The sequence below is a fragment of the Sorex fumeus genome, unplaced genomic scaffold (assembly GCF_029834395.1).
Source record: "Sorex fumeus unplaced genomic scaffold, SorFum_2.1 ptg000058l, whole genome shotgun sequence".
In the NCBI taxonomy this organism is placed as follows: Eukaryota; Metazoa; Chordata; class Mammalia; order Eulipotyphla; family Soricidae; genus Sorex; species Sorex fumeus.
In genome coordinates this window covers 16,869,742-16,896,852 of record NW_026606115.1, presented here as the reverse complement: position 1 = coordinate 16,896,852, position 27,111 = coordinate 16,869,742, and the positions used below count along the sequence as shown (strand labels likewise).

The window sequence follows — 27,111 nt, the reverse complement described above, 5'->3', positions numbered from 1 at the left end:
GTTCTCCCCTCCCCTGCCATGGTACTTAGGCCTTACTCCTGGCTCTGCATGCAGGCATCACTCTTGGTGCGGTTCAGTGTACCATGTGGGATGTTGAGAATCAAACCCTGGTCTGCCACATTCAAGGCAAGGTCCCTACCCTTTTGTATCATCTCTCAATCTGGATCTTTCTAAATAATGACATGTGTCAGATTTATACAATGAGATGTATTCAAAATAACTTCAATACTCAATTTAACATTAGAAACACCATGCTAGACAATAAGTGCAGTGTATACATGAAGCCCATAAATTTAATTGTAATTGCCAATATTTCCCAGGTTTTTCTGATGTTTGCTAATTGAAATATGATATCAGCAACAATAACATTGCTAATAACAATTTATTTTAATTGTACCTGTTTGTGTTTTTCATTTCAGCTTGGTGATCCTTACAATAGACAAATGTGGAGTTAGTTAGCATGTTAGAATAGCTATATTCTGGTGTCTGTTTTGGTAATTTTGAGAGGCCAGCATGCATTGAGTGACAGACAATAGTCAGAGTTTTAAATTTAAACTTCAAATGTTTCTACAATGAGTAGAATATGCTGTATGATTAAAGGGATCGTTCCCTTCCACTTTTTAAAATGAACACCTAGATGCAGGTTAGTTTTGTTTGAGTAGCTCAATTATATGAGAATCATATTTAAAAAATGTGTATACATATCTCTCTTTAGATTAAATGTTGACTTCAATTTCTTACTATTTAGCTAATAGAATGAAATCTAGAAGGTTTGTTTTTATTTTCTTCCTTCTAAAATTGATATACAGGCCTCCTGTACATGCATGTATATATGACATACGTATGGAATGCATAGGAATACATTCCATAGTATGAATCTGACATGTATCTACTTTTCCTGTATAAAAATGGTGCATAGAGGGGTATTGACACAGCAGTAATAATTTTATTTTTGGAAACGTTTGATAAGAATGTTTCTAAATTAAACGTCTATATTAGAACTTTACAATTGTTATTGAGGAAAACTTGGATACCTAGAAAATATAATGGCCTACAATTGCTAGAACTATTGATAATATTCTTCTCCTGGTGATATTAGTGACATTTTTTAATTATTTTTCCTCTTTACAAAAATAATCTACAATGGTTTGTAATAAAAATAAAAACACAACAGGGCAGTTAAATGAGAATCTATATCAGACATAGGCAGAAAATTGAGAAAAATTATTAACTCTCAAGTGTAATGATGGGCAGGAACTGTAGTATAATTGTCTCGAAGATTTCTCAGAAGCAAATGACTGGAGTAGAAGAATTATTTTCCTTATTTCTGATTTGGATTGATAAGTATGGGTAGAAGTATCTTAGAATCTTAAATTGTTATTGATATTGAATATAGGGCTGGAGCAATAGTACAGCGGTAGGGCATTTGCCTCGCACGCAGCCAATATGGCTGACCCAAGTTCGATTCCTCTGACCCTCTTGGAGAGCCCGGCAAGCTACCAAGAGTATCTCGCCCGCATGGCAAAGCCTGGCAAGCTAACCATGATGTCGTTGATATGCCAAACACAGTAACAAGTCTCAAAATGGAAACGTTACTGGGCCTGCTCGCGCAAATCGATGAGCAATGGGAGGACAGTGACAGTGAGTGATTGAATATAGATATAATTAGAAAGTGAGGACCAATGATTTTTTGAAAGTCTGGCATATAATAAAGTGGCTTTCACAGAAATCTCCAATAAGCTACTCTTGATTTAATTTAGTTTTGTTTATGATTCTTTCATGGTCTTTGTCTTTTCCCATGCATTTAAAAATATATTTATCAAGTAGCTGGTTTTTAAGAGTTTGAGTATTTATTAGCGTATTGCCACGACTACCACCACCAGTGTCAATATTCCTCCATAGCAGTCCACTGGATCCTTTCAGTTCACTCTCCCTACATCAGTAACTTTATTTATGTACCAGTGTCTCAGGGTTTGTTTTCACTGGATTATGTCTCTTCTATTGCTTTTTTTCTTTATATACTACCTATGACTGAAATATTTTGTTATTTTTATATTCATAAGATATATATTTATCTGTTGCCTTATTTCACTGAACATCCTCTTTAACCGCCTTCTAAATCCTTCTAGGGAGAACGTGGATTTCCTGGCCGTCCCGGTTTTCCTGGTTTACAGGGTCCTCCAGTAAGTTATAAAATTGGGAATTATACTTAAAGATGGAATTCATAGATGGAGTGTAGAGAGTGAACTCAGATCATTCACATTTCAGTTATTGTCTTTTAAAGTCTTAAACTAGGGAAGGGTTATTTTTTTCTTCTTTTTTTTATTGGTGAAACACCATGAGGTACAGTTGTAGATCCACAAATTTTTGTGCTTGGGTCTCGACTATACAATGATCAAACACCCATCCCTCCACCAGTGCCCATTTCCACCACCATGAATAATATCCCTCCCACCCCCATCCCCCCCATTCCATCCTGCCTCTGTGGCAGGGCATTCCCTTTTGTTCTCTCTCTCCTTTTGGGTGTTGTGGTCTGCAAAAGAGGCACTGAGTGGCAAACATGTTTAGTCCATAGTCTACTTTCAACATGCATCTCCCCTCCTGGGAGCATCCTCCAAACACCCTTTATTTGGTGCTCCCTTCTCTATCTGAGCTGTCCTTTCCCATAGAACACCTGGCTGGCCTGTAAGCTATGGAGTAATCCTCCTGGTGCTGATCTCAGCTATTCTTGGGTATTAATCTCATATTTTGTTACTTTATATCCCCCAGATGAATGCAATCTTTCTATGTCTATCCCTCTCTTTCTCACTCATTTCGCTTAGCATGATACTTTCCATATTGTACCACTTGTATGTAAATTTCATGACTTCATCTTTTCTAAGAGCTACATAGTACTCCATTGTGTAGATGTACCAAAGTTTCTTTAACCAGTCATCTGTTCTTGGGCATTCAGGTTTCTTCCAGTTTCTGGCTATTGTAAAGAGTGCTGCAATGAACAAACAAGTGCAGATGTCACTTCGACTATACATTTTTGCCTCTCTGGGATATATTCCCAGGAGTGGTATTGCTGGGTCAAATGGGAGCTCAATTTCTAATTTTTTGAGAATCGTCCATACTGTTTTCCAAAAGGGCTGAACCAGTCGGCATTCCCACCAACAATGAAATGTCCCTTTCTTGCCACATCCACGCCAGCATCAGTTGCTTTTGTTCTTTTGAATGTGCCTTTGGCCAGTCTCTGAGGTGTGAGATGGTATCTCATTGTGGTTTTCATCTGCATCTCCCTGATGAATAATGATGTAGAGCATTTTCTCATGTGCTTTTTTGCCATTCGGATTTCTTCTTTGAGAAAGTTTCTGTTCATTTCATTGCCCCATTTTTTGATGGGGTTGGATGTTTTCTTCTTGTGGAGTTTAACCAGTACTTTGTATATCCTTGATATCAACCCCTTGTCAGATGTGTATTCGGCGAATATCCTTTCCCTTTTGTAAACTGTCTTTGTATTTTGGTCACTGTTTCTTTTGAGGTGCAAAAGCTTCTTAGTTTAAGATAGTCTCATTTATCTATGTCTGTTTTCACTTGCTCGGCCAGTGGCGGCATCTTTGAAAATACCATTAGCTTCAATGTCATGGAGGGTTTTGCCAACTTTGTCTTCAATATACCTTATGGTTTCTGGTCTGATGTTGAGGTCTTTAATCCATTTTGATTTTACTTTTGTACACGGTGTTAGGCAGAGTTCTGATCCCATTTTTTTTTGCATGTAGTCGTCCAGTGATGCCAGCACAATTTGTTAAAGAGGCTTTCCTTACTCCAGGGAAGGTTTATTTTTTATGTTCAAAAGAAGTTAATAACACTGCTGGGTTAAAATAATTCATACATATTACATAATATATAATAGACATATTAAATCTCTAAGTATCCTAAGCTATATTATATTATAGTGGTATAGTAATGCATTCATTTATTTATATATTTTTATAATTATGAAACATTAATACATTCATAGATATTTTTATATTTAGGAAACTTTTTGTTCCTTTATTTGAGTCATATTAAAATCCCTTTTTTTAATACTAGGGACCTCCTGGTATCCCAGGCATGAAGGTAAGTGTCTCATGCTAAGAAAACAAACACTTTAAATAAAATATCTGGAAAGCCTGCAAATTTCATCAGGTAATGACATTTACTTCTGCCTTAAAATGGATGCTTCAAGAATTTAAACAGGTATATACTTGTAAGCTCTACTTAAAATGATCTCCTTTGTTCCCCTGTCTTGGGCTTTTAATATACTGATTTTGTAACTGTGTGTATCAGACCCAAATTCATTTTAAATTCCTTGAGACTTATCTTGTAAGATTTTGATAGTTGACCATCTACTTTTTCTAGAAATGTTAATTTTGAAAACCCTGGCTTCTGTGACACTATCCTTTCCTGATTTCAATTCTGCATTTATGTTCATTGTGTAATCGTGCATGCAAGCTCATTCCAATCTACCCAGCAGGTGGTCAGGACTGTGCTACTATACTAACACAGTCCTGACCCCATCTTATCTTCTATACATTGTGATATTTTTAATGCTTGTGGTATCCCCAACTATATAATTATTGAATACATACATTTATATCTCTAAAACACACTTTTCTTCTGAGTTAGATGTGTATGCTAAACTGACCCTGCTGTCATGTAGGCATATTCCAGACATTCAGATTAATATGTACAAAGTTAACCCATACCACAAAACAAATTAGATCCTTCCTCTTCCTCATCTCTAAAGTTTGCATCACCGAATGTCCAAATTCTATATTGATATGTTCTAATTTATATTTCAGTGTTTATATATTTTATTTATATATTTACATATTCAAATATTTATACATTATATCTCTCATTATATATACTATTTTGTATAACTCATTATTTTATTACTAAATCTTTTTACTTTTATTGTAAAGTATATCTTAATGTGCTTTTGTACTTCTCCACTTTTACTATACTAACCATGGGCTGGAGCGATATCACAGCGGTAGTGCATTTGCCTTGCAAGCTGCCCGGCCGGCCGAGCCAGGTTCGATTCCTCTGCCCCTCTCAGAAAGCCCGGCAAGCTACTGAGAGTATTTCGCTCTCACGACAAAGCCTGGAAAGCTACCCGTGACGTATTCGATATGCCAAACACAGCAACAACAAGTCTCACAATGGAGATGTTACTGGACCCGCTCGAGAAAATTAATGAACAACGGGAGGACAGTGCTACTATACTAACCATATTATCCTATCTGGACTGCTATAATATTAGCTACTAATACCATTTACCCCTTCCAGGACACAGCTTAATAAATTCTTTATAAAGTCACCAAGAGCGTTCTTTTAAAATGGAAATCTATCATTTAGTCCCCCTGTTAAAAAATCTTCAGGGGAAGGCAATATGAAGTGATAGTATAGTGGGTAAGGGCTCTTGAGGCCAATCAGGGTTTGATCTCTGGCATCCTATACAGTCCCTGAAGCACCTCCAGGGGAAATTCCTGATTACAGTCTGAGGAGTAACCCCTGAGCATCTCCAGATTTGCCCAAAAAGCAAAACAAAACAAAAACACAACCAAACCGAATCCCAAAACAAACCTTCAGGTACTTTCCACTGTATCTAAAAAGTAAAATCTTCATACTTTTCCATGTACTATTTGAACTGTATGCTCTGTTCTGGTCACTACTTACATTTCCAGTCTTATCGGTAAATGCTTTTCCTTGGCTCACTGATCAACAAGGTCTGTATTAATTTATTTGAATATGCCAGACTTTCCCCTTTTGAGTTAATGTATTATTAACACTGCCTAACATTCTTTCTTCTCTTTACCTACCTGAGTACGTGTATTTTAGATTTCAGTCTGAATATTATACTTTTGGGATTTTCTTCTTTACCTATCCAAGATAATTTTGACCATTTGATTTATTAGCAAATACATGTAAATTTGAAGTGTTCAATGTTTAAATTTTTTACATTTATATATCATAGGATTGTTATTATTACAGTAATTATCTCCCTGTCACATCACATTATTCTCTTATTTAGTCCCCTCCCCTAGTATTTCCTCAGCATATATTATATAATATTTCTACATAGTCTTTAATAGGAAATCTTTCAACTAAATTGTTTACACATTATATTCTAAATTTCCCTAAATTTTGTACCACCAAGGGAACAGAGATCTTTGTAATCTCCACAGTGGAGTATTCATAACCTAATGTAGTTCTTAAATACCTTTTTTGGAGGGGTTTGGGCCACACCAGTCTATTCATGGCTCACTCCTGGCTCTACTTAGAGTACCATGTGGTGCCTTACCTGCTGTACTGTATCTAAAGCCTAATTCTTAAATATTAATCTCTAGTAAAATTTAAATGAATAATGAAAGGAATCATGGGCTGTAAATAATTTGACTTTATGTAAGTGTACACTGGCCAGTTTATTTCGCTATAGAGTTTAAACTGACTTATGTTAATTATTCAGACTGGCTAATCTTTCAGAACATTGTGATAAATTCGATTAACTGATCTTTTTTGTGCCATTGCCTGTTTTCATGCATACTCTTACCTACAACTATTGCCTACAACTTTCATTTTTCTTTTCAGGGAGAACCAGGTAGTGTAATCATGTCATCACTACCAGGACCAAAGGGTAATACGGGATATCCAGGTCCTCCCGGAATACAAGTAAGAATGCAGTGGTTTTTATTTTTCAATATTAATTATGTAAGATCATTGTATTGATTTTCCTCTTAATATTTAGTACCTTCTATATTTTGATAGAAATTATCATATGTAATTTAATAAACATTTTATGTACCTTGTACTTTAAAGTAAAGGAAATCTGGGTCAGTGATAATTTTAAGAAGTGTTGCTTTTTTATTTCACTTTTCTGTCTAAATTCCATGAATATTTTTTTTGGAGTCTGGCATCAGAGATAGACTTCTGTTTTGTATTCTTGTGCCATGTAGATATTAAGAATAGTACTATAACATTTTCAAATTTAAAATTATATCTTCTATTTAATATAAACATCATTTGTAGCACTGTCAATAATTCACTTATTTTGAAGACTTACTAGATGCATACTGAGCATGTCAGAAGTATATAGTTTGCCTGTTATATAACATATACAGAGAAAGCAATAACATTTTTTTATTTTTCTAGTGAAACACCATGAGGTACAGTTGTAGATTTACAATTTTTTGTGCTTGGGTTTCGATTATACAATGATCAAATACCCATCCCTCCACCAGTGCCCATTTTCCACCACCATGGATCCCAGTATCCCTCCCACACCCATCCCCCCCATCCCACCCTGCCTCTGTGGCAGGGCATTCCCTTTTGTTCTCTCTCTCCTTTTGGGTGTTGTGGTCTGCAAAAGAGGCATTGAGTGGCAAACATGTTCAGTCCATAGTCTACTTTCAACATGCATCTCCCCTCCTGGGAGGATCCTCCAAACACCCTTTATTTGGTGCTCCCTTCTCTCTCTGAGGAAAGCAATAACTTTTGAGTATTAGTGGGTTCAGAGGAAAGTTTCTTAAGCATAAGTATTCATCATTTTGCATGAAAAGCAGTACTTTCTAATGTTTTATCACTAAAAAATATGTCAGTAACTATTTTAACTAAATTCTCATTCTGGACTTTATAAACCTCTAACTATTCTCAGTGTCCTTTATGTTTCACAAATTTTGTTATGCAGTAGTTTTAAGTATAGCAAAATAAGTGAAAATATACATACATAATGAATCATCAACATCAAATGAACCAAATACATTCTTATCAATTAGAATATTACAAATAATTTCGAATAAAGCTTGGATTCCTTGGTAGCATAATTTTGCATTCTCTCTAGATTTAATTCCCATCATGACTTTCCAATACTTTTAAAATGTAATTAAATATATATTAATAGTTTCACTTTTTTGGGGGGGGTTCACACCTGGCGATGCACAGGGGTTACTCCTGGCTCTGCACATAGGAATTATCCCTGGCGGTGCTCAGGGGACCATATGGGATGCTGGGAGTCGAACCCTGGTTGGCCACATGCAAGGCAAATGCCGTACCCACTGTGCTAGCACTTCTGTAGGGTGTTTGCCTTGCGTGCAGCCAGCCCATCAGAGCTAAGTTCGATTCCTCTCCACCCCCTCAGAAAGCCTGGCAAGCTACCGAGAGTATTCAATATGCCAAACACAGTAACAACAAGTCTCAAAATTGAGATGTTACTGGGCCTGCTCGAGCAATTCGATGAACATCGGGAGGACAGTGAACAGTGACAATAGTTTCACTTTAAAATCATATATAGTTTTTTGCAACTTTTTCTAGTTGATATGTTGACGCATTCAAATTATCATATGTGGCTCCACTTTACAGTTTCACTTTCATATAACATTCCACTGTGGAATTGTACTATTAGTGTCCAGTATCAAAAGACCGTACAAAGCAATGAGCTTTACAGTATAAAGATTTATTCAGCACAAGTCAAGCAATCATTGAGTTGAGAAAGCTGAGAGGGCTGACTGGTGAGGGCCGTCCCCTCTAGTAGGAGAGCCAACCCTCCTTTGTTCTTGCACCCAAATATCCCTGGTTTCTGCAAGTTGCTCAGTTCTTCGTGGTCTAGCTTTCTTCCTGGTTACCTTTAACTTGATTGGCCACCTCCAGCTGGTTTGTATTGCGCCAGTGTTGTCTCAAACTCCTATTGGTTGTTACCACGTGGGGGTTCATGTCTAATCTCTTTCCAAGGACTGGCCAGTGAAGGTTTCCACATCCTGCTGTGTGTCAGGGTTTCTAGCTAACTCTGTAATCCTGAGATATGTCTCAAGGCCATGGTCATGTTCATACAAATTTTCCACTAAACAAGCATTGGGTGCAGAATGACTGCCAGCTAAAAATGGTGGTGTTTATGCTATGCTGAAAAATTCCTATTTTCTCTGTCAGTACCGTACCTTATTTCTTTAATTCCTTGTTGTTGGATATTTGTGTGATTTGAAGATTTTTTTGTTTTTGTTTTTGTGTCTCAACTGGCAGTGTTAAGGAGTTACTCACAATTCAGTGTTTGGAAGTTGTTCCTAGTATTGCTTGGAGGATGATGCAGTGCTGGGAGCAAATTCAAGCTTCCTACATGCAAAGCATGTGTACTAAATAACCCTTGGACATTATTTTAAGAATTACAAAAGAAACCAAGATGTAGGTATAGAATTTTCACCGTTTTAAGATCCTGATTTTTTTCCACAATAATCACATCATTTCATTATCTTTTTGCCCAGTCATTCATTCTTTCTTGCTTGTCTTTAAGTTTATTCATTTTTTTATTTTAAAAGTAGGCATTTTGGAACTATTACATTTTCCTTCCCCACATGTAGTTTTAAAACTCCACTAAATAAATGTCCATCTTTATCACTATGTTTTATAAAATTTTCTTATTATGTGCTCCCACAGTTGTTATATACCACTGTAAAACTTGTTTTATAATGCTGCATCCATTATATTTAGATTTCTTTATAATTGATCATTTTATTCTTAGTCTTTCTAAATTTCAATGCATGTTACTACAGAATTATAGAATTGTAAAACATAATTATCTACTACTGTGAGTTTAAATTCTATTAATTTAGTCCTTTGTGCTGCATAGTGAGATTTTCTTTTTCTTCATTACAACAGGGTCCAGCTGGTCCTACTGGTATACCAGGACCAATGGGTCCCCCAGGACCACCAGGTTTAATGGTAAGCTTACTTCTGTAATTTCATTCTCCTTATTTAAATTTTTTTCACAAAATCAGTATTATTTAAATTACATGAAAGTATAGTGAATTTAATTGTCCATAATGTATGCTTTTCGTATGGTATATTTTCAGTGTGGCAATACTAAATAGTAGTTCAGTTTTGCAGATGGAAAAATGTGGCACAGTAAAGGCAATACTTAATATAGGGTACTTTATTGGTTAATTCCTGATGTTGCAATATTGAAGTTAATCCTAGCCATTTCCTGAAGTCTTTTAAGACTTATCTAGTCACTTGATAAAGCATGTTGTACAAACTGCAGTTTTCTCTTTCACAAAAATAAAAGAAGATATTCGCAAAAAAATACCTGCTCTTATTCTTCAGGGGCCTGGCAATTAAACAGTAGGATTTGTATAGATAGTAGATCATCCTGAAATGAGATAAAGATTTGTATACACTAGGATGAAAACAAAAACTAGTCTCAGAATGTACAGCCCATTTTCTTACTTTGCTATTACTATGATCACTGATATTTTCTACTCTAATAAATTTGAAGTATTTTTATCCCTGAAATATTTCGATTTCATTCAAAACATGTCTTGGGCTGGCCCTCCTAAAAGGGTAAGAAAATTGTACTACATGGGAAGCAATTTCTCCTGTGCCACTCTCTCATCTAGCATATACTTAAGTGACAGTTTTCATTATGCTTTTGTAGATTGTACTTTTTTGCTTCTGACAATTGGTTCTTTATTTTTTTTAAATGATTGAAATAACATTTTGCAAATACTACATGAATCTACTTGGGAAGACTGTGATTTCTGCTATACTAGAATTCTTTCATGAAGTATTAGAAACCCCTTTCTTCATTTTTTTGTTTTTTGGTTCTGGGGCCACATCCAGTGGTGCTCAGGATTTATTCCTGGTTCTGCACTCATGAGAGTTGAACGATGGCACTTTTGTTCCACCATTGATATACACTAGGTTTGTTGTTATACCTAAAATTTTCTTACTTTTGGGCTCTGTAACTGACTCACTCTATACTTCATTTAATCCTAATTCAACACATGTAAAAAGTCTTAGAATACCACCAAGTTATAGTATGTAAATAGAAGTCCATTTAGATTAAGCAGTGATATACTTGGAGAAATGCTTATCTAACTTTCAACCTTGAAACATTAAAAAAATGGCTCTTTGGGTTGCATCTGGCTATGCTCAGTGGTTATTTCTGGTTCTGCACTCAGGAATTACTCCTGGCGGTTCTTAGGAAACCATATGGGATGCCAGGAATCAAACCTAGCTCACCCACATGCAAGGCAAACACCCCCACCCCTGCTGGACTCTGCCCCCCCCCCCAATTTTTAAAATTATTTCTATAGAGATCATTCTTAGTAGTGATGGAGACCTGGAGCCACAATGATGCACAGGAGCCACAAATGCTATAGTTGGAGTGCTTTGGGGAACGTGTGGTACTGATTATCAAACTGAAGACCTCACACACCCTAGGAATGTGCCTTGCCATGAACTATCTCCCTGATTATGAACATTCTCAAATATGTAAAGCCAGATCAAATAAAAATTAAAATGGATTTGAAAAATAGACATGCTTTTAAAGATTAACAATTGGAGCCCTTCCCTGCCAAAGCCCTGGCAGCTGCTCTTACACCCAACAGCCACCAACATGCAAATGGTTCAACTTCACTGCATCTCGACTATCTTTGCATATGTGCCAATCTGATAAAAAAAATTCTGGCTATACTGATTTTTGGGCAGACAACTGTGGAGTCTTGGAAGTGAAGGGAGACAGCCTCTGCCCTGTAACTCTCTCTGTACTGCTGGAAGACCCAACAGCAATATTCATTCCCTATAGCTGCCACTATATAAACAACAGCACAGTTTCATGACTAACCTAGGAAGAGATGCAAGCTAAAACTCACGGGTACACTGGTTTGGGTGCTGAAAATTCTGGGGCTTTCTTGGGAGGGAGGCGCTCTGTGTCTCCAACCTGCTAAACTCCTGACAGTCATACCCTTCCCACCACGGACACAGAATGGAAGTTGCCCAAATTCACTGCTTTACAACTAATCACTTTCAGATATTCCAAGATGACAGAAATTCCAGGTACACCGGTTGGGGCCTGAAAACTCTGAGGTTTTCTTGGATTGAGTGTGGGCATCCTTGGCCCTGCTCTTCTACTGCTCTAAGCCCCAGCAGTCATACACCCACAGTCACCATTTAAGACTGCCAAATTCAACAATACTGACAACCCATTATGAGAACACCAAATTAGATGGGAACGTAGAATAGAAGCCAACTAACTCAATAAAACAATAACATAGAAGACTCAACTAGCAATTAACAACTTAGTAAAACTTCAATGACTTCAATGACCCCCTAGTAAGAGTAATAAGATGTAAGTATTTTATATTACCATTAGCCATTTTGTTGTAATGAGCAACATAAAATAAATTATTTTGTGCCTCCTAAGAGGGCAGTCTTGGAAGTGGGTGAGAAGCAGGAGAATGGTGGAGGGAATGTCACACTGGTGGGTGTCAGAATATTGAGTGACCGAAACAATTGTATTGTGAATACCCTTGTAAACTACAGTGTTTCAATAAAGTTAAATTTAGAAATATGATTTAAGGATTAATTGCCTATTGGTACCTAAATTTAGTTCTAAATCTTAAATGATAAATTTGATGTTTGTTGAAGTTAAATTATGTGTTCATTTTTAGCACTGGTGTTACTTCTCTGCTTTTACCCATCTTTCCATTTATTTCCCTGCCAAATTGTCTCAGTTCATCAAATATTTCCATATTCATCTAGGTTTTTGAGGGAGGGGACAGAGCCACCTGTCCTTGGAAGTTACTCCTATATCAGTGCTTTTAGTTTCTCCCAGTGGGTCTCAAGAAACCATAAAGTGCCAGGGATCAAACTCAGTGCCTCACATACAAAACAATTGCTCCACTAGTGAGCCACACCCTTGCCCCATCTAATTTATTTTAATAAATTCAGATACATACCACCAAATAAAAACATGAATAAAAATATTATTATTATGGGGATCATACCCAGCAATGCACAGGGGTTACTCCTGACTCGGCACTCAGGAATTACTCCTTGCGCTGCTCAGGGGGTCATATGGGATGCTGGCAATCGAACCCAGGTCAGCTACGTGCAAGGCAAACGCCATACCCGCTGTACTATCGTTCCAGCCCCAGAAAAATATTATTTTTAAAGGCTTTTTTAGTCGTCACTTTTTGTGAAATAAAATAAGCTTAATAAATCTAACATTTTTTACTTTTCTATATTTTTTTATTTTCAGGGTCCTCCTGGTCCACCAGGACTTCCTGGACCAAAGGTAATTTTCTACTTCTTTACATATTTTATTCTGTGTTGCTTTTTATGCTGTTGTCAATGAGATTTTAAATGCAAAATTTTCTCTTCAGGGCAATATGGGCTTAAATTTCCAGGGACCCAAAGGTGAAAAGGTGAGTAAATAGAGTTGATAACTCAGCCCACAGTTTTCTCCTTTGAGATTTGCTCATATCTCTTCCCTTCATTTGTTGGTTGCATTGTATGTTATTACTTTTTACATGTAACTTATTCTATTAACAGGGTGAACAAGGTCTTCAAGGGCCCCCTGGACCACCTGGGCAGATCGGTGAACAGAAAAGGACAATTGATCTAGAGTTTCAGAAAGGAGATCAGGTGAGTAGAGAGCGAAATCAATGTAAATCATGCTATTAGTGGCCTTATATTAAAATTAATTAAAAAATCAGAAAGTTGTTACATGTGAAGGTAGTTTAAAATTACAAACTTTTGAGATAATCAGAATTATATAAAGCTTTATTAGATATAATTTATATATCATAAAATTTACTCATTTAAAGTATCCAATTCTTTTCTTTTCAGCATATGCACAGGTCATTGAAGCCATCAGTACAGTTTTATTTTAGAACATTCTCATCATTAACCCCAAGCTTCACACCAATGAATTGTCATTCCCTTCTTCAAACTTTCTTTTTTTATTTTTTAATTTTTATTAGTGAAACACCATAAGGTACAGTTGTAGACTTACAAATTTTTGTGCTTGGGTTTCAGTTATACAATGATCGAGTACCCATCCCTCCAAGCCCTAAACAACACAAATCTACATTTTTACTCTGTACAGTTGGCTATTCTACACTTTGCATAAAAATTGCAATCATATAATATATAAATCTTCCTTGTCTACCTCTTTTTACTTAGTAAAATGTTTTCAAGTTTTTTTCATGTCACAACGTATATATGTACTTTTTCATTTTTTATTATTAAACCACATTTCTTTGTCTATATGTTCCACATTTTGTTAATCTGTTAAACAATTGATGGATATAGGAATTGTTTTCATTTAAACTATAATGAATAATAAAATGATGTACAAAATTGGGTTGTTTTGACTAGAGCATGTAATGGAATCAACTTTATTTTTGTAGCATGATGTTCCACCTTTGAATTCAGTTTATGCATTGTTTTAATGCTAATGGGAAAATAAGGAATAAGAAAAATGTATTGAAATCTTATTATGAGTATGGATTAGGCAATTTAATCTTTTCCCCAAATATATGTGTGTCGTATAATCCTCAATTTTTAGGTATTCTCGGTCTTCATTCTGTAGTATTTTTGTGGTAGATTCAAACCTAGGACTACACACATACTTATGTGTTCTACTGCTTAACCATATTCTTGATTTTGTAAACTATTTCATAAAATGAAGATTTGTTAATACTTTTAAATGTTGTCATCTTATCATTTGCTTGTGAATTTGGGCTATAGATAACACTAGATATTTTCTGAAGCAAACAAAGGTGGCTCTAGGTCCTTTGACTTATTAGCATACTTCAGCTTTCATTTATAAACATTCTGATGTATTTGGTTTTACTCCTTGAATTTGTAGTTCAGTTTGTGAAAAGTATTTCTAGAGAGCTTTAATTTAAGCAGTATGAATATTTTTCTTTTTTCCCCTACTATCACTTAGGGACTACCCGGTGAGCAAGGGCCCCCTGGACCTCCAGGAATACGTGGTCCTCCAGTAAGTAGCCAAAAATGCTTCTATGTCATTTAATATAAAGTAGTAGTGATATAAAGTACTCTATCAACTGATATATAAAACAATTTTGTGTTTATAGGGTCCTCCAGGGGGTGTGAAGGGTGAGAAAGGTGAACAAGGAGAACCAGGCAAAAGAGTAAGTATTATGACTACTAATTGCAAAACATTTTAAGAATTGTATGTATGTGCAATTGGGTTAAAGCTTCCTAAATCCTATATCTTACTTTCATTGTCATAGTCAACATATTCTCTTATTTGTGATAATATTGAAAAAATTTAAATTTAATGTTATCCAAAGTAGGAATAAAGTTTATTGTATTCTTCAACATCTTACTTCTTAAATAACAAATTTATTTTATTTCATTTTTTAATCCTATAGGGCAAACCAGGAAAAGATGGAGAGAGTGGTCAGCCAGGAATTCCAGTGAGTATCTAAAGTCCTTCTTCAAGTCTCAAACTCCCTCCCACCAAAAAATATTCCCTGAAATGGCAACATTTATAAATGGTATTAAGAAAGCAGAATAACTAAAGAGGCTTGGTTTTATAGTTTAAATGAAAGTATATTTTTCTTTTCTGGATATAGATTTGAAATTCTATTTTTTAAAAAAGTCAAATTTATTGACATATACTTTGCATATTTAAAGTGAACCATTTTAAGCCCGTAGTTCTGTTTTGGCAATTGAATGCTTTTAACTATTTTACAAAAAAATCAAGAACAAAATTCCCCTGGTATTCTTCAGTACATAGACGCAGACTGCTAAAGTTTGTATGGAATCATAAAACTCTCTGAATTGCCAAAGCAAATTCAATATGAAGCATTGGAGTTGCTGACCTTAAACTATATTGTAAATCTGTAACAATCAAAACAGTATAAAACTAGAATTAAAGTAGACTCTCTGACCAGTGGAACTTAATTGAAGTCCCAAAAGTAAATCCCCAGATATGTGGGCAGTCAGGTAATCAGAATAGAGCTAGGTACATTGCATAGCAATTTCAAGAACTGGGATTGTGATAGTTGGATAGTCACATGTAAAAACAATGAATTTTAACTCCTCTCTCACACCACATAAAAAAAATTCAAAATTGATTAAGACCCTCAATATTAGACCCAAATTCATAAAATAACCTTAAGGAAACATAGGCAGAACTCTACATGACTGACCTCAGAGAAGTCTCCAGTAATTCAGTCCCACTGACACTGAAAATTAAAGCATAAACAAACAAGTGGGACTACGTCAAACTAAGAAGTTTCCACACAGAAAAGGAAATAATAGTTAATATCAAGAGACTCCTTACTGAATGGGAGAAAATATTGTCGGAGGGCTAATACACAAATCTATAAAGCACTCACAAAACTCAACAACTGCACATAATTTCATTGAAAATGAAGAGAAGAGCTGAACAGACCTTCCTTATATGACCAACAGGCATATAAAAATGTTTATCATCGCTGATTATCAGGGCAATGTAAATCAAAATAATAATGAGATATTTCTTTATGCCCATGACATATATTAAAAAAAAACATACAGTGTTAGTGGGGTGTAGTGGTAAAGGAATTCTCATTCATTGTTGGTAAGTTCTTGACTAGCTCGGTCACTGGGTCACTGTATAAACTATGGTGACTATTCAAGAAATCTTAAAATATAAATCTGTTACACCCAGCAATTGCATTTTGTAGCAAATATTCCTAGAACACAGAAATTTTACATTAATATTACATCATATTCTTCGCATTACTCTTTATTATAATCAAGGTCTGCAAATAACCCAAATGTCAACAATAGCTGAGTTAATAAAAAATGTAGTATACACAGTGGAATGGTACTCTCTTGCCTTTTGTGACAAAAGTTGGAGCTGGATGATTTCATGTTAAGAGAAATCAAAGGGAAAAGGACAGGTGCTAAATGATATCACTCATGTGATCTGTAAAGATATAAAGCAAGTGATAGTTTTCAGTGAAAAGCACATTCTTTGATTTTGACAGTAGAACTGAGATTACCAAGTTCAGATGAGAGTGAAGGTTTGGTGGCTGGTGATTGGGAAGGAAGTATCATAAGTAGTAGTAGGGGTCTTTGGAAATTTGGTGATGGTAGTGGTGCAGTAACATTCTTTGAAAGCGTTGATATTATCACTTCTGTAACCATGTTGCCTCAATAACTATCAATATTTATGAAAAAACAGAGGAAAATAGAATATTCCAATGGGCCCTGTGATGTAGCTCAGGGCTAGGTTCTTGGTTTATTTTGTGTTTATTTCATAATTTAGGCAGCAAAATTTATTTATTTATTTTAATTTATTTATTCAACAATTGCTTCTGATTGTTTTCCACGGATATATTAGGTTGAGAAAGGGGGCAGAATAATGTATTACAGGAGTTCAAAAAACATCAAATAAAAAAATCATCATGCAAATGAGGTCTTCTTAGAATCCTCAGACAGGTCAAACAATTACATTTCTGTGGAAATGGAGCTTTAAAGAACTCCCATCCACCCTGCTCTTTTTCTACTAATTGCTGCTAGTTTTCATTTTGTCATCTAGCTGCTGGCTTTAAAGGTACTGAGAAGAGAAAGTAGAAATGGATCCCTTACAAAGGGAAAAAATTCGTTTTAACCAAGATTTAGTGTTCTTTTTTTTAAATCCCAGCAAAAGTCTGTTTTGCTGCAAGCCTATGGTTAACTTCTTAGAGTTTTAAACTTGTTTTTTGGTAGTTTTTGCCATTGGAAAAATGGAGTAAAAGGCATTTGGAGATCTTGTTTCATCATTTTTATTGATGTTGCTCTGTCTTCTATGTTTTAAAGGGTTTGCCAGGTGATCCTGGTTACCCTGGTGAACCAGGAAGGAATGGAGAAAAGGTAAGAATTATAATATTGTAAAATAGAAGGTTTTATTTTAGTAAACATAATATTTTTCTCACCCAAGTTTTCATTATAAATGAAAAAGTTATTAACAGTTTAACTTTTATATTCATCATACTTTTTTTTGCCTATCTTTTAATTCATTGTCCTAAGTCATAGTTGATTTTGTTGGTGTCATACCAACAGTTATTTAGCTTTAATGTTTTTCCAATTTGTAAAACTGGTGCCTTTAATTTGAGCATATATCAGCAAAGGTTATCTTTTTTTTTTAATTTATTTTTATTTAGTGAGACACCATGAGGTATAGTTGTAGATTTACAAATTTTGTGCTTGGGTAAGTATCATGGAAAGTATCATGTTAAGTGAAATGAGTCAGAAAGAGAGGGATAGATATAGAAAGATTGCATTCATCTGGGGAACATAAAGTAACAAAATATGAGACTAACACCCAAGAATGGCCGAGATTAGTACCAGGAATTTTGCTCCATGGCTTGGAGGCCAGCCACACATACTAGGTAAAAGGCAGCTCAGATAGAGAAGGGAGCACCAAACAAAGGTTATCTTTTATGGAAAGAGTATTGAGCATTATTTTAGTGAGGTCCACTTACCAAACATTATAAAATTTCCATTGTATAGGTAACTATTGTCTGGAAGTTTGTCACTCATTTTGTCAAATTCTTTTTTACATTTGGATATGCAACCTGTTTTAAATAGTTACCTATTTTTGTTTATATTGGTTTTGAGGCCACACCGAGACCTGCTCTGGGGGTATTCTTGGTTCTGTGCTTAGGGATCACTCCGTTTGGAGCTTGGGTAGTTACCTATTTTAAAAGTGATTTTCAAAGAATGTATTAAAGCACTGATTCTCATATTTATACCAGATCACAAAATATCTAGTTTTCTAATCAATCTGATCTCTAATTGTTGCATATTAAAACAAAAATTGAAAGTTTAATTTTGCCAGAAATGGCATTACAAATTTGAATATGCAAAGAACAAGTATTCTGATATTAGTTTAACTCAGAAAGAGGTCCTAATTCTATCTTGGCCTAAGAAACATAGAATAAAAGAGATAATAAATACTCATATATAAAATAGTATTTAAAATAATATTATCAATCACAATCACAACCATCCTGTTATTTGTCGATTGCCTCGAGCAGGCCCGAGTAACGTCTCCTTCATCCTAGCCCTGAGATTTTTTTTAAAAAAGTGCCATATTCAAGGCTCTTTCAGAGTTAGGAGATTGAGACCCTTCATTGTTACTGGTATTTGGCATATTGGGTACGCCACAGGGAGTTTGCCAGACTCTGCTGTGTGGGCAGGTTACATTCGGTAGCCTGCCAGTTTGTCCAAAGTAGGAATGAGATGATAAGATGTCGCGGCCGCGTGGTTCTGGGAGCTGAGTTTTATAGTCTCTGAGTCTTGGCCGTTGATGGGATTACACGGCGCCAGGGGGCCAGTTGGTGGGTGTGAGCCCCGCCTACTGGAATTTGGAGGATCTGGGTGGAGGATGCTCGGCCCAAATCCAAGTGGGCTTGGAGATCTCAGCCCCAGGATCCACGTGCCTTTGTTCCTCTGCCAGTACCTTCATGTGTGCGGAGAGTGGGCTCAGCATGGTCGTGGCTGGTTCTGGAGGTCTTCGGCTGCCGGAGCCCTGGTCGGGGTGGGGAGGAAAACTCAACCTGCTCCCCTCCAAGGGGCCCCGGCAAGGGCGAGGACAGCCAGGCGCGGGGGCAAGAGACTGTGCGCTGTTCTCTTCCGGGAGCTGGGTTCCTAAAAATAATATTATAGGATGCAGTAATTAAAGCAAAAGGAACCTGTAGGTTGATGAACGGTTATTATGAATGTGTATCATGGAAATGAAGGTGAGAGAGACATCTATTATTGGAATTACTCAGTAAAGTAATAATACACTACTGTATTCTTCGTATTGTTGTAGCTACTGATTAGGAACTCAGTTTTATCTGAACTTGTCTTTCATTTACTTCTAAGAAGTCATAAAAGTAATTACAATTTGTAGTTTGGTGGAAGTTGAGTCCATTAGTTCTGAAATGCACATCCCTAATGTAATGACATGAAACTTGATGCTTTTGAGAGGGTTTTTGAAAAGAAACATTCAATTAACAGCATTCTATTTGGTCCCCTGAGCACCGACAGGAGTATTTCCTGAGCGCAGAGCCAGAAGTAACCCCTTTGCATCGCCAGGTGTGACCCAAAAAGCCAAAAAAAGAGTAATGCTTTTTTTTTAACAGATCCTGGGTACCACTTTTGTATTCAGCATCTTCTAAAATAGACTTTTCATAGTTTGCGAGAAAATAGGAATCTTTACATCAAAGAATATTATAGTTTTAGAAGGCTGGTGTATTTATCATGCAGAGAACTTAACTTATTCAAGATTAAAGAGAATATAAATTTGAAATAGCATCACAGGTATTCCTAGCCTTATCTCCATACTGTATCATTATGTCATGGTGTATTTTCTTTTGACATTTTATTACAAATTTCTGAATTTCTGTGAAATTTTGTTATCTGTTATGTTTTAAAGAAAATTAATATTTCCATATGACTTTTTCATTAATCTATTTTATAATTGTATTGAACAGGGCCAAAAAGGTGACATTGGTCCAACTGGGCCTCCAGGACTTGTAAGTTTTTTATTATACTTTTCATTTGTAAGATTTATTAATGTATATATTATCTGTCTTAACTATATGGCCTATATCTTTAAAAGGTAAAGGTAAAGGCTCTCCCGTTGATCGTCGATTTGCTCGAGCGGGCCCAGTAACGTCTCCATTGGAGACTTTGTTGTTACTGTGTTTGGCATATCGAATACTCTTGGTAGCTTGCCGGGCTCTCTGAGAGGGGCGGAGGAATCGAACTCGGGTCGGCCATGTTGGCCGCTTGTAAGGCGAACGCCCTACCGCTGTGCTATCGCTCCAGCCCTGGCCTATATCTTTAAATTCTAAAATTTAAAGTCAATATCATCTTGCATGGTCTCAAAACTCTTTACGTTTTAAATCTTCAATGATGCTAATCTTAAAATCTTTATATTGTTCTGTCAGTGTGTTACTTCTCTATGGTAAAGATCAAAAGTATGGCAGTGGGTTGTTTGCGTCATGATTGCCAAATTAATTTTCAAATAACCAGTAGGTGGTGCACGTGTTGCTTGCAAGTATTCAAAAAAGAAACTGCCGATGAACTAAGTATTGGTCCTCTCCTATGCAGAGCATAAGGAAAAGACAGGCCTGTTTTTCTTAGTTTGTAATGGTCTGATTCACACTTCTTTCTTCCCTAATCATATGCTTTCTTGGGACTTTTAGTGGCAAATATAGAAAAATGACACATGAAAGGATAAGTAACAATAAAATACAAGGGCCAGAGTGATAGTGTAGTGGGTAGGGTATCTGTTTTATACATGGCCAACCCGAGTTCATTCACTGGCACCCATGTGGTTCCAAAATCCCACCAGGAGGGAACCCTGAGTGCAGAGCCAGGAGTAAGCCCTCATCACCAGGTATGCCGCCCCCCCCTCCACCCCGCTGTGGCTTGGTATATTAATTCTTCTTGGTTTAAATTCTGTAAGACTTTGTCTTTATATTGTATTGAGACTTCAAATAGTCAAGTGACATAAATCCGATATATTGAACCATTTGAGTGACATTAATTCTTGTCCACAGTGAGCCTCAGATATCGATATTAGTACCACACCAAATCTAAAAAGAATATGCTTGAAGGATATTTTAAAGACTTTTTATGACTTTAATAATAAAATGTTTCTTTATAACAAGATAATAAAATTTTGCTATTAGAAGAAATGGAAATTTTGATAGCACAATCATCTATAAATACCTGAGATGGAGAGGTTCTTAAATACAAAGTTATTTATCTTTATAGAACTATGAAGTAAATTTATTTTTATTTAGTATATTTAGTATAAAATTCATTAAAAACTCTGATTCTAAGAGAGTGAAAGGGAATGATCCCTTGCTTATTTTAATGAAAAAATCTCAAAGAGATAAGTTCTCTCTTTTTAGAGGAATAAATATGTTAATTGATAAAGGGAAAGATTGAGTGTTAGGAATAACAAAAAGCAAAGATAGACAAGAGTGCAAGTTGCATGAAGTGACTATAATCTGCAGACCTCACTTTACTAAGAATTCACTGCAAGAAATAGAAAAAAAATCTGTGAGAGGTATTGAAAGTGAGAAATAACTTGACATAGCTTAGGGTTAAAAGTAGATCACATAAAAGGTAGTAAGGCCAAATTGATAGTACAGAGGTAGGGCACTGCCTTGCATGTGGCAGACCCGGATTTGATGCCTAGAACCGCATATTCTCGCTTGAGCCTACCAGAAGTGATCCCTGGTTCCAGAACCAGAAATAAGCCCCAAGCGCTGCCAGGTTTAGCCCAGAAACTAAAGAAAAAAAGTAGTGAACAATTTCTATCTTAAGATAGTTAACACAAAAAAGTAGTTTTTTAAGGAAGCATATACACTTCCTTTAAGGGATACACTCTTAGGTCATGCATGAGGTGAGGATAGTAGCCATGGTTACAAGAGGAAAAGGGAGGAAAATGGAGAGACAGTGACAGTAACGATTACTAGGTTTAGGAACGGAGCAATAGTATAGTGGGTAGGGCACTTTTCCTTACATGCAGCTAATCCAGGTTCAACTCTTGGCGTCTTATATGGTCCCCTGTGCCCTGCCAGGAGTAACCACTGAGCATCACCAGATATTGCCCCCCCCCAAAAAAAGAATAGGCTTTGGTGATAACAAATAAATTTAATATGAGTTATAAGAGACATCAAACAACTAGTTTTGTAACTCTACTTAGAAGAATGGTAATATTATCACTGGTTTGAAATAGTTTTGAATTGGATGAATGATAGAAATGATACAGTATGTTACTTAATCTATGTAGTAGTGGTGTTGTGATTGTTGTATCTGAATACTCTTGAGACATGTTGGTTCTGTTTCATATATATTTGATTTTTTCCAGGAGAACAAGCTCTTCTTATGAATTTATTTATTCTTCTCTAATCAAGGTAATTCCCAGGCCTGCAACAGGTGTAAATGTAGGAGAAAAAGGAAGCATTGGGTTACCTGGCTTGCCTGGAGAAAAAGGAGAAAAGGGATTTCCTGGTATACAGGGTCCACCTGGTCTGCCTGGGCCTCCAGGTAAAAGAAACTGTTCTTATATCCTGTGATCACGGTATATTTTCATTCATGTATTCATATTATTGTGGACCCAGAGAGAGGATTAAAATCTTAAATTCTTACTAGCTTTTCTCACTATGTCACATCTGTACCTAAAAAGAAAAGTGAAATCATTTAAGTAGTGCTTATTTCACCTTTTATTATTAATAAATAAAATAAAATTTTTGTGATCCAAAAATTAATCATTACATTTTAGTGATTTTATTGTCTATTTTATTTTTTCTATTTATTTTGTTTTTTATTAAAGCACCATGCTTTACAGAGTTATTCTTAGTTGAATTTTAGACATATTATATTGAAGCACAGATCCTACCACCAGTGTCAATTTCCCTTACCAGTGTTCCCAGGTTCACTCCCATATCCTTTTTCCCTTCAACCTGCCCTCTTGACTGATAACTTTTTAAATTCTGTTGTTCAAGTTAAGGTTCTTGATTTCAGTGTTGTTGACTCTGTGGTTTGGTTATTTGGCTCTATCATTCCTTAATACCAACTTTATACCTGACCTGGCCCCCATTGTATCTCATCTGTCTCTCCTTCCACTCTTCTCCACTCTTTCATTCCTTCTTCTCCATATACTCTGGATCCAAGGTTGATATGGGCATCCCTCACTTTAAAACAGGGAGTGCTATTCTAATGTGCCTGCTTGTATGAGAATTCCTGTATCAAAGTAGCAAGCAGCACATCTAATTAGAATACCAGAAGCATTTACTTATTCACTGCTTATTTTAGAATTCAATAAAATATTGTGTGGTCAGTAGAAGTTTTTATAATTCCCTGTTTAAAGATACACAGCATGGTAGATCATTTCAAATTTAGGCATAATTTGAGCACTGATCTTGTCTAGCAAAATTTCTGGAATATGAGGTGATCATACAGTTATATGTAAAATTCAAATACGATTTGATAGTATAACTGGCACAGAGACCATTTCCATAAATTATTTCCCTTTCCTTAAAATATATTTTGTTGAGATAGAGAGATTTTACAGAAGGTAAGATGCTTGCCTGGCATACACGTTTGATGCATCACACCACATACGATCCTTTTAGTACCACCAGAAGTCACTTCTCAGCACGATCCTAGATACTCCCTAAAGCAGGGCTGGATGTGACTCAAAACCCCAAAATATTTATTTGGATATTGATATAATAACATGATAAGATGAGTGACATTCAGTTTTCCTCCTAATAAGAGAACCAAATTGACATCATATTTGGCCTTAAGTATAAACTTCGGAGTCCTAATTCTAAGAGTAGACTGTACTGCAAATTGAGTTAAAGAATTATCCCAAGAGTAAAAACAAAGGGTTAGATAATATCAAATAAATATTAAAATAAAAATGGACAAAACTAAAAAGTTCCCAAATACATCATGAAGGAGTCAATATTTAAAACAGCAATGACTGAGTGTTTCTATTAGAAAAAAGATATGAGGAGTCACAAAGATAGTATTGGGGTTAAGACACTTACCTTGTATTTAATTGATCCTGGTTTGATTTCCAGCACTGTTTACGATCCCTTGAGATCCCCGGGAATAGCCCATGAGCACCACTGAATGTGGCACTTAAAGAAATAAATGATTCCCTGTGATAAGATTCATGAATTATTGTATAAGATTAAATAAGACTAACTCCCAAATACATAAACATATTAGAATAACAGTTCAGAATTGAAGGATATAAAGAAATTCAGCACTAAGAGAAAAGGCAGCACTTATAACTTTATAGGTGTAGGAGGATAACAGTGGAGAAGATTTTTAATGTGATTGGAAAAATAACTATGAATTTGGTATTCTGTAGAGTATATCACACTATTATCCTACTGTGAATATGAAATACTTATTTAGAAAGTTTATAATCTCTATAACTTCTCTGAAGTAGTTATTGGACTATTTCAAGAAGAAAGGTAGTTTAGGATGAATTTTGGCATGGAGTTAGGTGGGTAAAATACAAAGACCAATGTTTATGGAAAATGTGAATAAATTATTTTACTAAATAAATGTTGATCATCAAAAATATAGTGGGATTTTATTTTTTTGCTTTTTGGGTCAGACCAGGAGATGCACAGGGCTTACTCCTGGCTTTGCACTCAGGAATTACTCCTGGTGGTGCTCAGGAGACCATATGGGATGCTAGGACTTGAACCTGGGTCAGCCACGTGCAAGGCAAATGTCTTACCTGCTGTGCTATTGCTCCAGCCCCAACAGTGGGATTTTAACTACATGAAACTATAATTGCGGGCACTATTACCACAGAATGTAAAGGTGCATTGAGAATAGTGGGAAGTCACTCTATACACCATTTTTTCTTATTAGGTGATAAGATTAATTAATTATTGATTATTATTACTAATACATTACTTATATGTATTAATAACTTTCAGTGTTTATAAAATACAGTTTAAGTATATAGATTTAAATTTATTCATAACTTTTAAAGAATAATATAAGTAATATACAGCAACTGAGGAAAAAATGTTCAAAAGTCTTGATCTGCATAATACAGGTAAGATTGAGACAGACCATACAGAGATAAATTGAGTAAATAGAAAATAAAATATGAGATGACAAGAAATAAAGTTGCAATATAATATCCACATCCTGTGAACAAAACACAGCTAAAGTAGATGGACATGGAAAATTGAAATATAAGGCAATGGAAAGATTTATTAAAATATATTAAAATAAGCTGGTTTGCCAATATATTATTAAATAAAATATATTAAAGGAAGAGCTTATTATTACTGGATGTCTCATTGAGAACCAATGCATTATCCCTAAAGTATATCACTTAATTTAACTTTTTTCTGTTTTTGAGCCACATCTGATAATGTTCAGGACTTACTCCTGGCTCTGTTCTCCAGGATCAACCTTGGTGGTGCTCAGGGAACCATATTTGTATAGAGAATCAAAACTAGGTCTCCCATATATAATTCAAGCGTTTTACTCCTGTACTATATCTGCATCCAATAAGATCACTTTAATAAGATATGTTTTTTTTTTAATCTTAGGAGCTGCAGCTATGGGTCCTCCTGGCCCTCCTGGCTTGCCTGGAGAAAAGGGCCAGAAAGGTGATGAAGGTCTACCTGGAATTTCCATTCCTGGATCTCCTGGACTTGATGGACAGCCTGGACCTCCTGGCCTTCCTGGTCCTCCTGGGCCTCCTGGGCCTCCTGGTCCTCCTAGTAAGTTATTTTTACTCCAATAAAGTTATTTTGTTGGTTTATTAAATTTGTAAATAAACCTAACAAGGCTGTCATCATTTTTTGTATTTCTGATATATAGGAGATTACACTGCTGCATTTACTAGTCTTGGTATTTAAATATGCTCCTCAATTTATTAACAGTTTTGCCTATTGATATTGCAGAGAAGTAACTAAAAATCTTGCTAGCTTGACAGACTTTTTTGTTTAAGCTTCAAAATATTTCATGACAGTCAGTTTACTAGTGTTTATCTTATTTCAGGTGATGAGATTTGTCAGTCAGGCCCACCTGGTCCTCAAGGACCTCCAGGTGATAAAGGACTTCGAGGAGAACAAGGAGTGAAAGGTTTGACCTTCATATTCATTTCTTCATTTTTATAAATCATCAACAAATCTCCTATTTCCTACAGCATACCCAAGTTTCTCTGCCCAGTAGTTATACTCGAAAACCATCTCATTAGCAATAGTGTATGCTTCATAATCTTGACTTGGAGAATCTTATTTTTCTGGCCACTGTCTACCATCTTTCTAGCTCATTACCTCTTATAATCTTACTCCAACATTACTTCATTTCACCAGACCATACTTTGACTATTGTTTAATTTAATTTGATGGTGTTCCCTCTTAACCGAGTTTATATCCTGTGATCAGTGTTGTGCATGAATCCTTGATTAATTGGTCTCCTTTTGTTTTTTATTAGTTTAGGAGGGACCATAGATAGTAATGACTAGGGGCTTCTCCTGGCTTGGTGCTGAGAGTGCCCCGTGGAGTGCATAACAGACTATTTGCAGTTGTGGTAATAGAACCTGGGCTTCCTGAATGAAGAGCATGTGTTCAGTTCATTGAGCTACTACTTGGGTCCTTTCCTCTTCTTTTTATTCTTCTCACTGTGGAAAAAAATCACAGCCTTGGTAATTCCAAAATTATGCTTTTGAATCTGCTTCTTCTCTCTTCAGCTTCTAACATGTTATCTTCTTTCTAATTTTAAGATTCTGTCTTCACTTTCTCCTTC

General features: G+C 35.7%; 1 protein-coding gene across 1 annotated transcript in view; it reads left to right on the top strand.

The window, feature by feature from the left end:
* The window catches only part of COL4A5 (collagen type IV alpha 5 chain), a 289,563-nt gene that overhangs the window by 148,535 nt on the left and 113,917 nt on the right, over nucleotides 1–27,111 (top strand). The window contains exons 7-21 of the mRNA XM_056125710.1: nucleotides 2,130–2,183; nucleotides 4,075–4,101; nucleotides 6,619–6,699; nucleotides 9,673–9,735; nucleotides 13,055–13,090; nucleotides 13,179–13,220; nucleotides 13,348–13,440; nucleotides 14,750–14,803; nucleotides 14,901–14,957; nucleotides 15,201–15,245; nucleotides 17,623–17,676; nucleotides 20,286–20,327; nucleotides 22,728–22,860; nucleotides 25,908–26,081; nucleotides 26,362–26,445. Of these exons, the coding sequence (XP_055981685.1) occupies nucleotides 2,130–2,183; nucleotides 4,075–4,101; nucleotides 6,619–6,699; nucleotides 9,673–9,735; nucleotides 13,055–13,090; nucleotides 13,179–13,220; nucleotides 13,348–13,440; nucleotides 14,750–14,803; nucleotides 14,901–14,957; nucleotides 15,201–15,245; nucleotides 17,623–17,676; nucleotides 20,286–20,327; nucleotides 22,728–22,860; nucleotides 25,908–26,081; nucleotides 26,362–26,445 (1,039 nt within the window). The remainder of the gene's footprint in view (nucleotides 1–2,129; nucleotides 2,184–4,074; nucleotides 4,102–6,618; nucleotides 6,700–9,672; nucleotides 9,736–13,054; nucleotides 13,091–13,178; nucleotides 13,221–13,347; nucleotides 13,441–14,749; nucleotides 14,804–14,900; nucleotides 14,958–15,200; nucleotides 15,246–17,622; nucleotides 17,677–20,285; nucleotides 20,328–22,727; nucleotides 22,861–25,907; nucleotides 26,082–26,361; nucleotides 26,446–27,111) is intronic.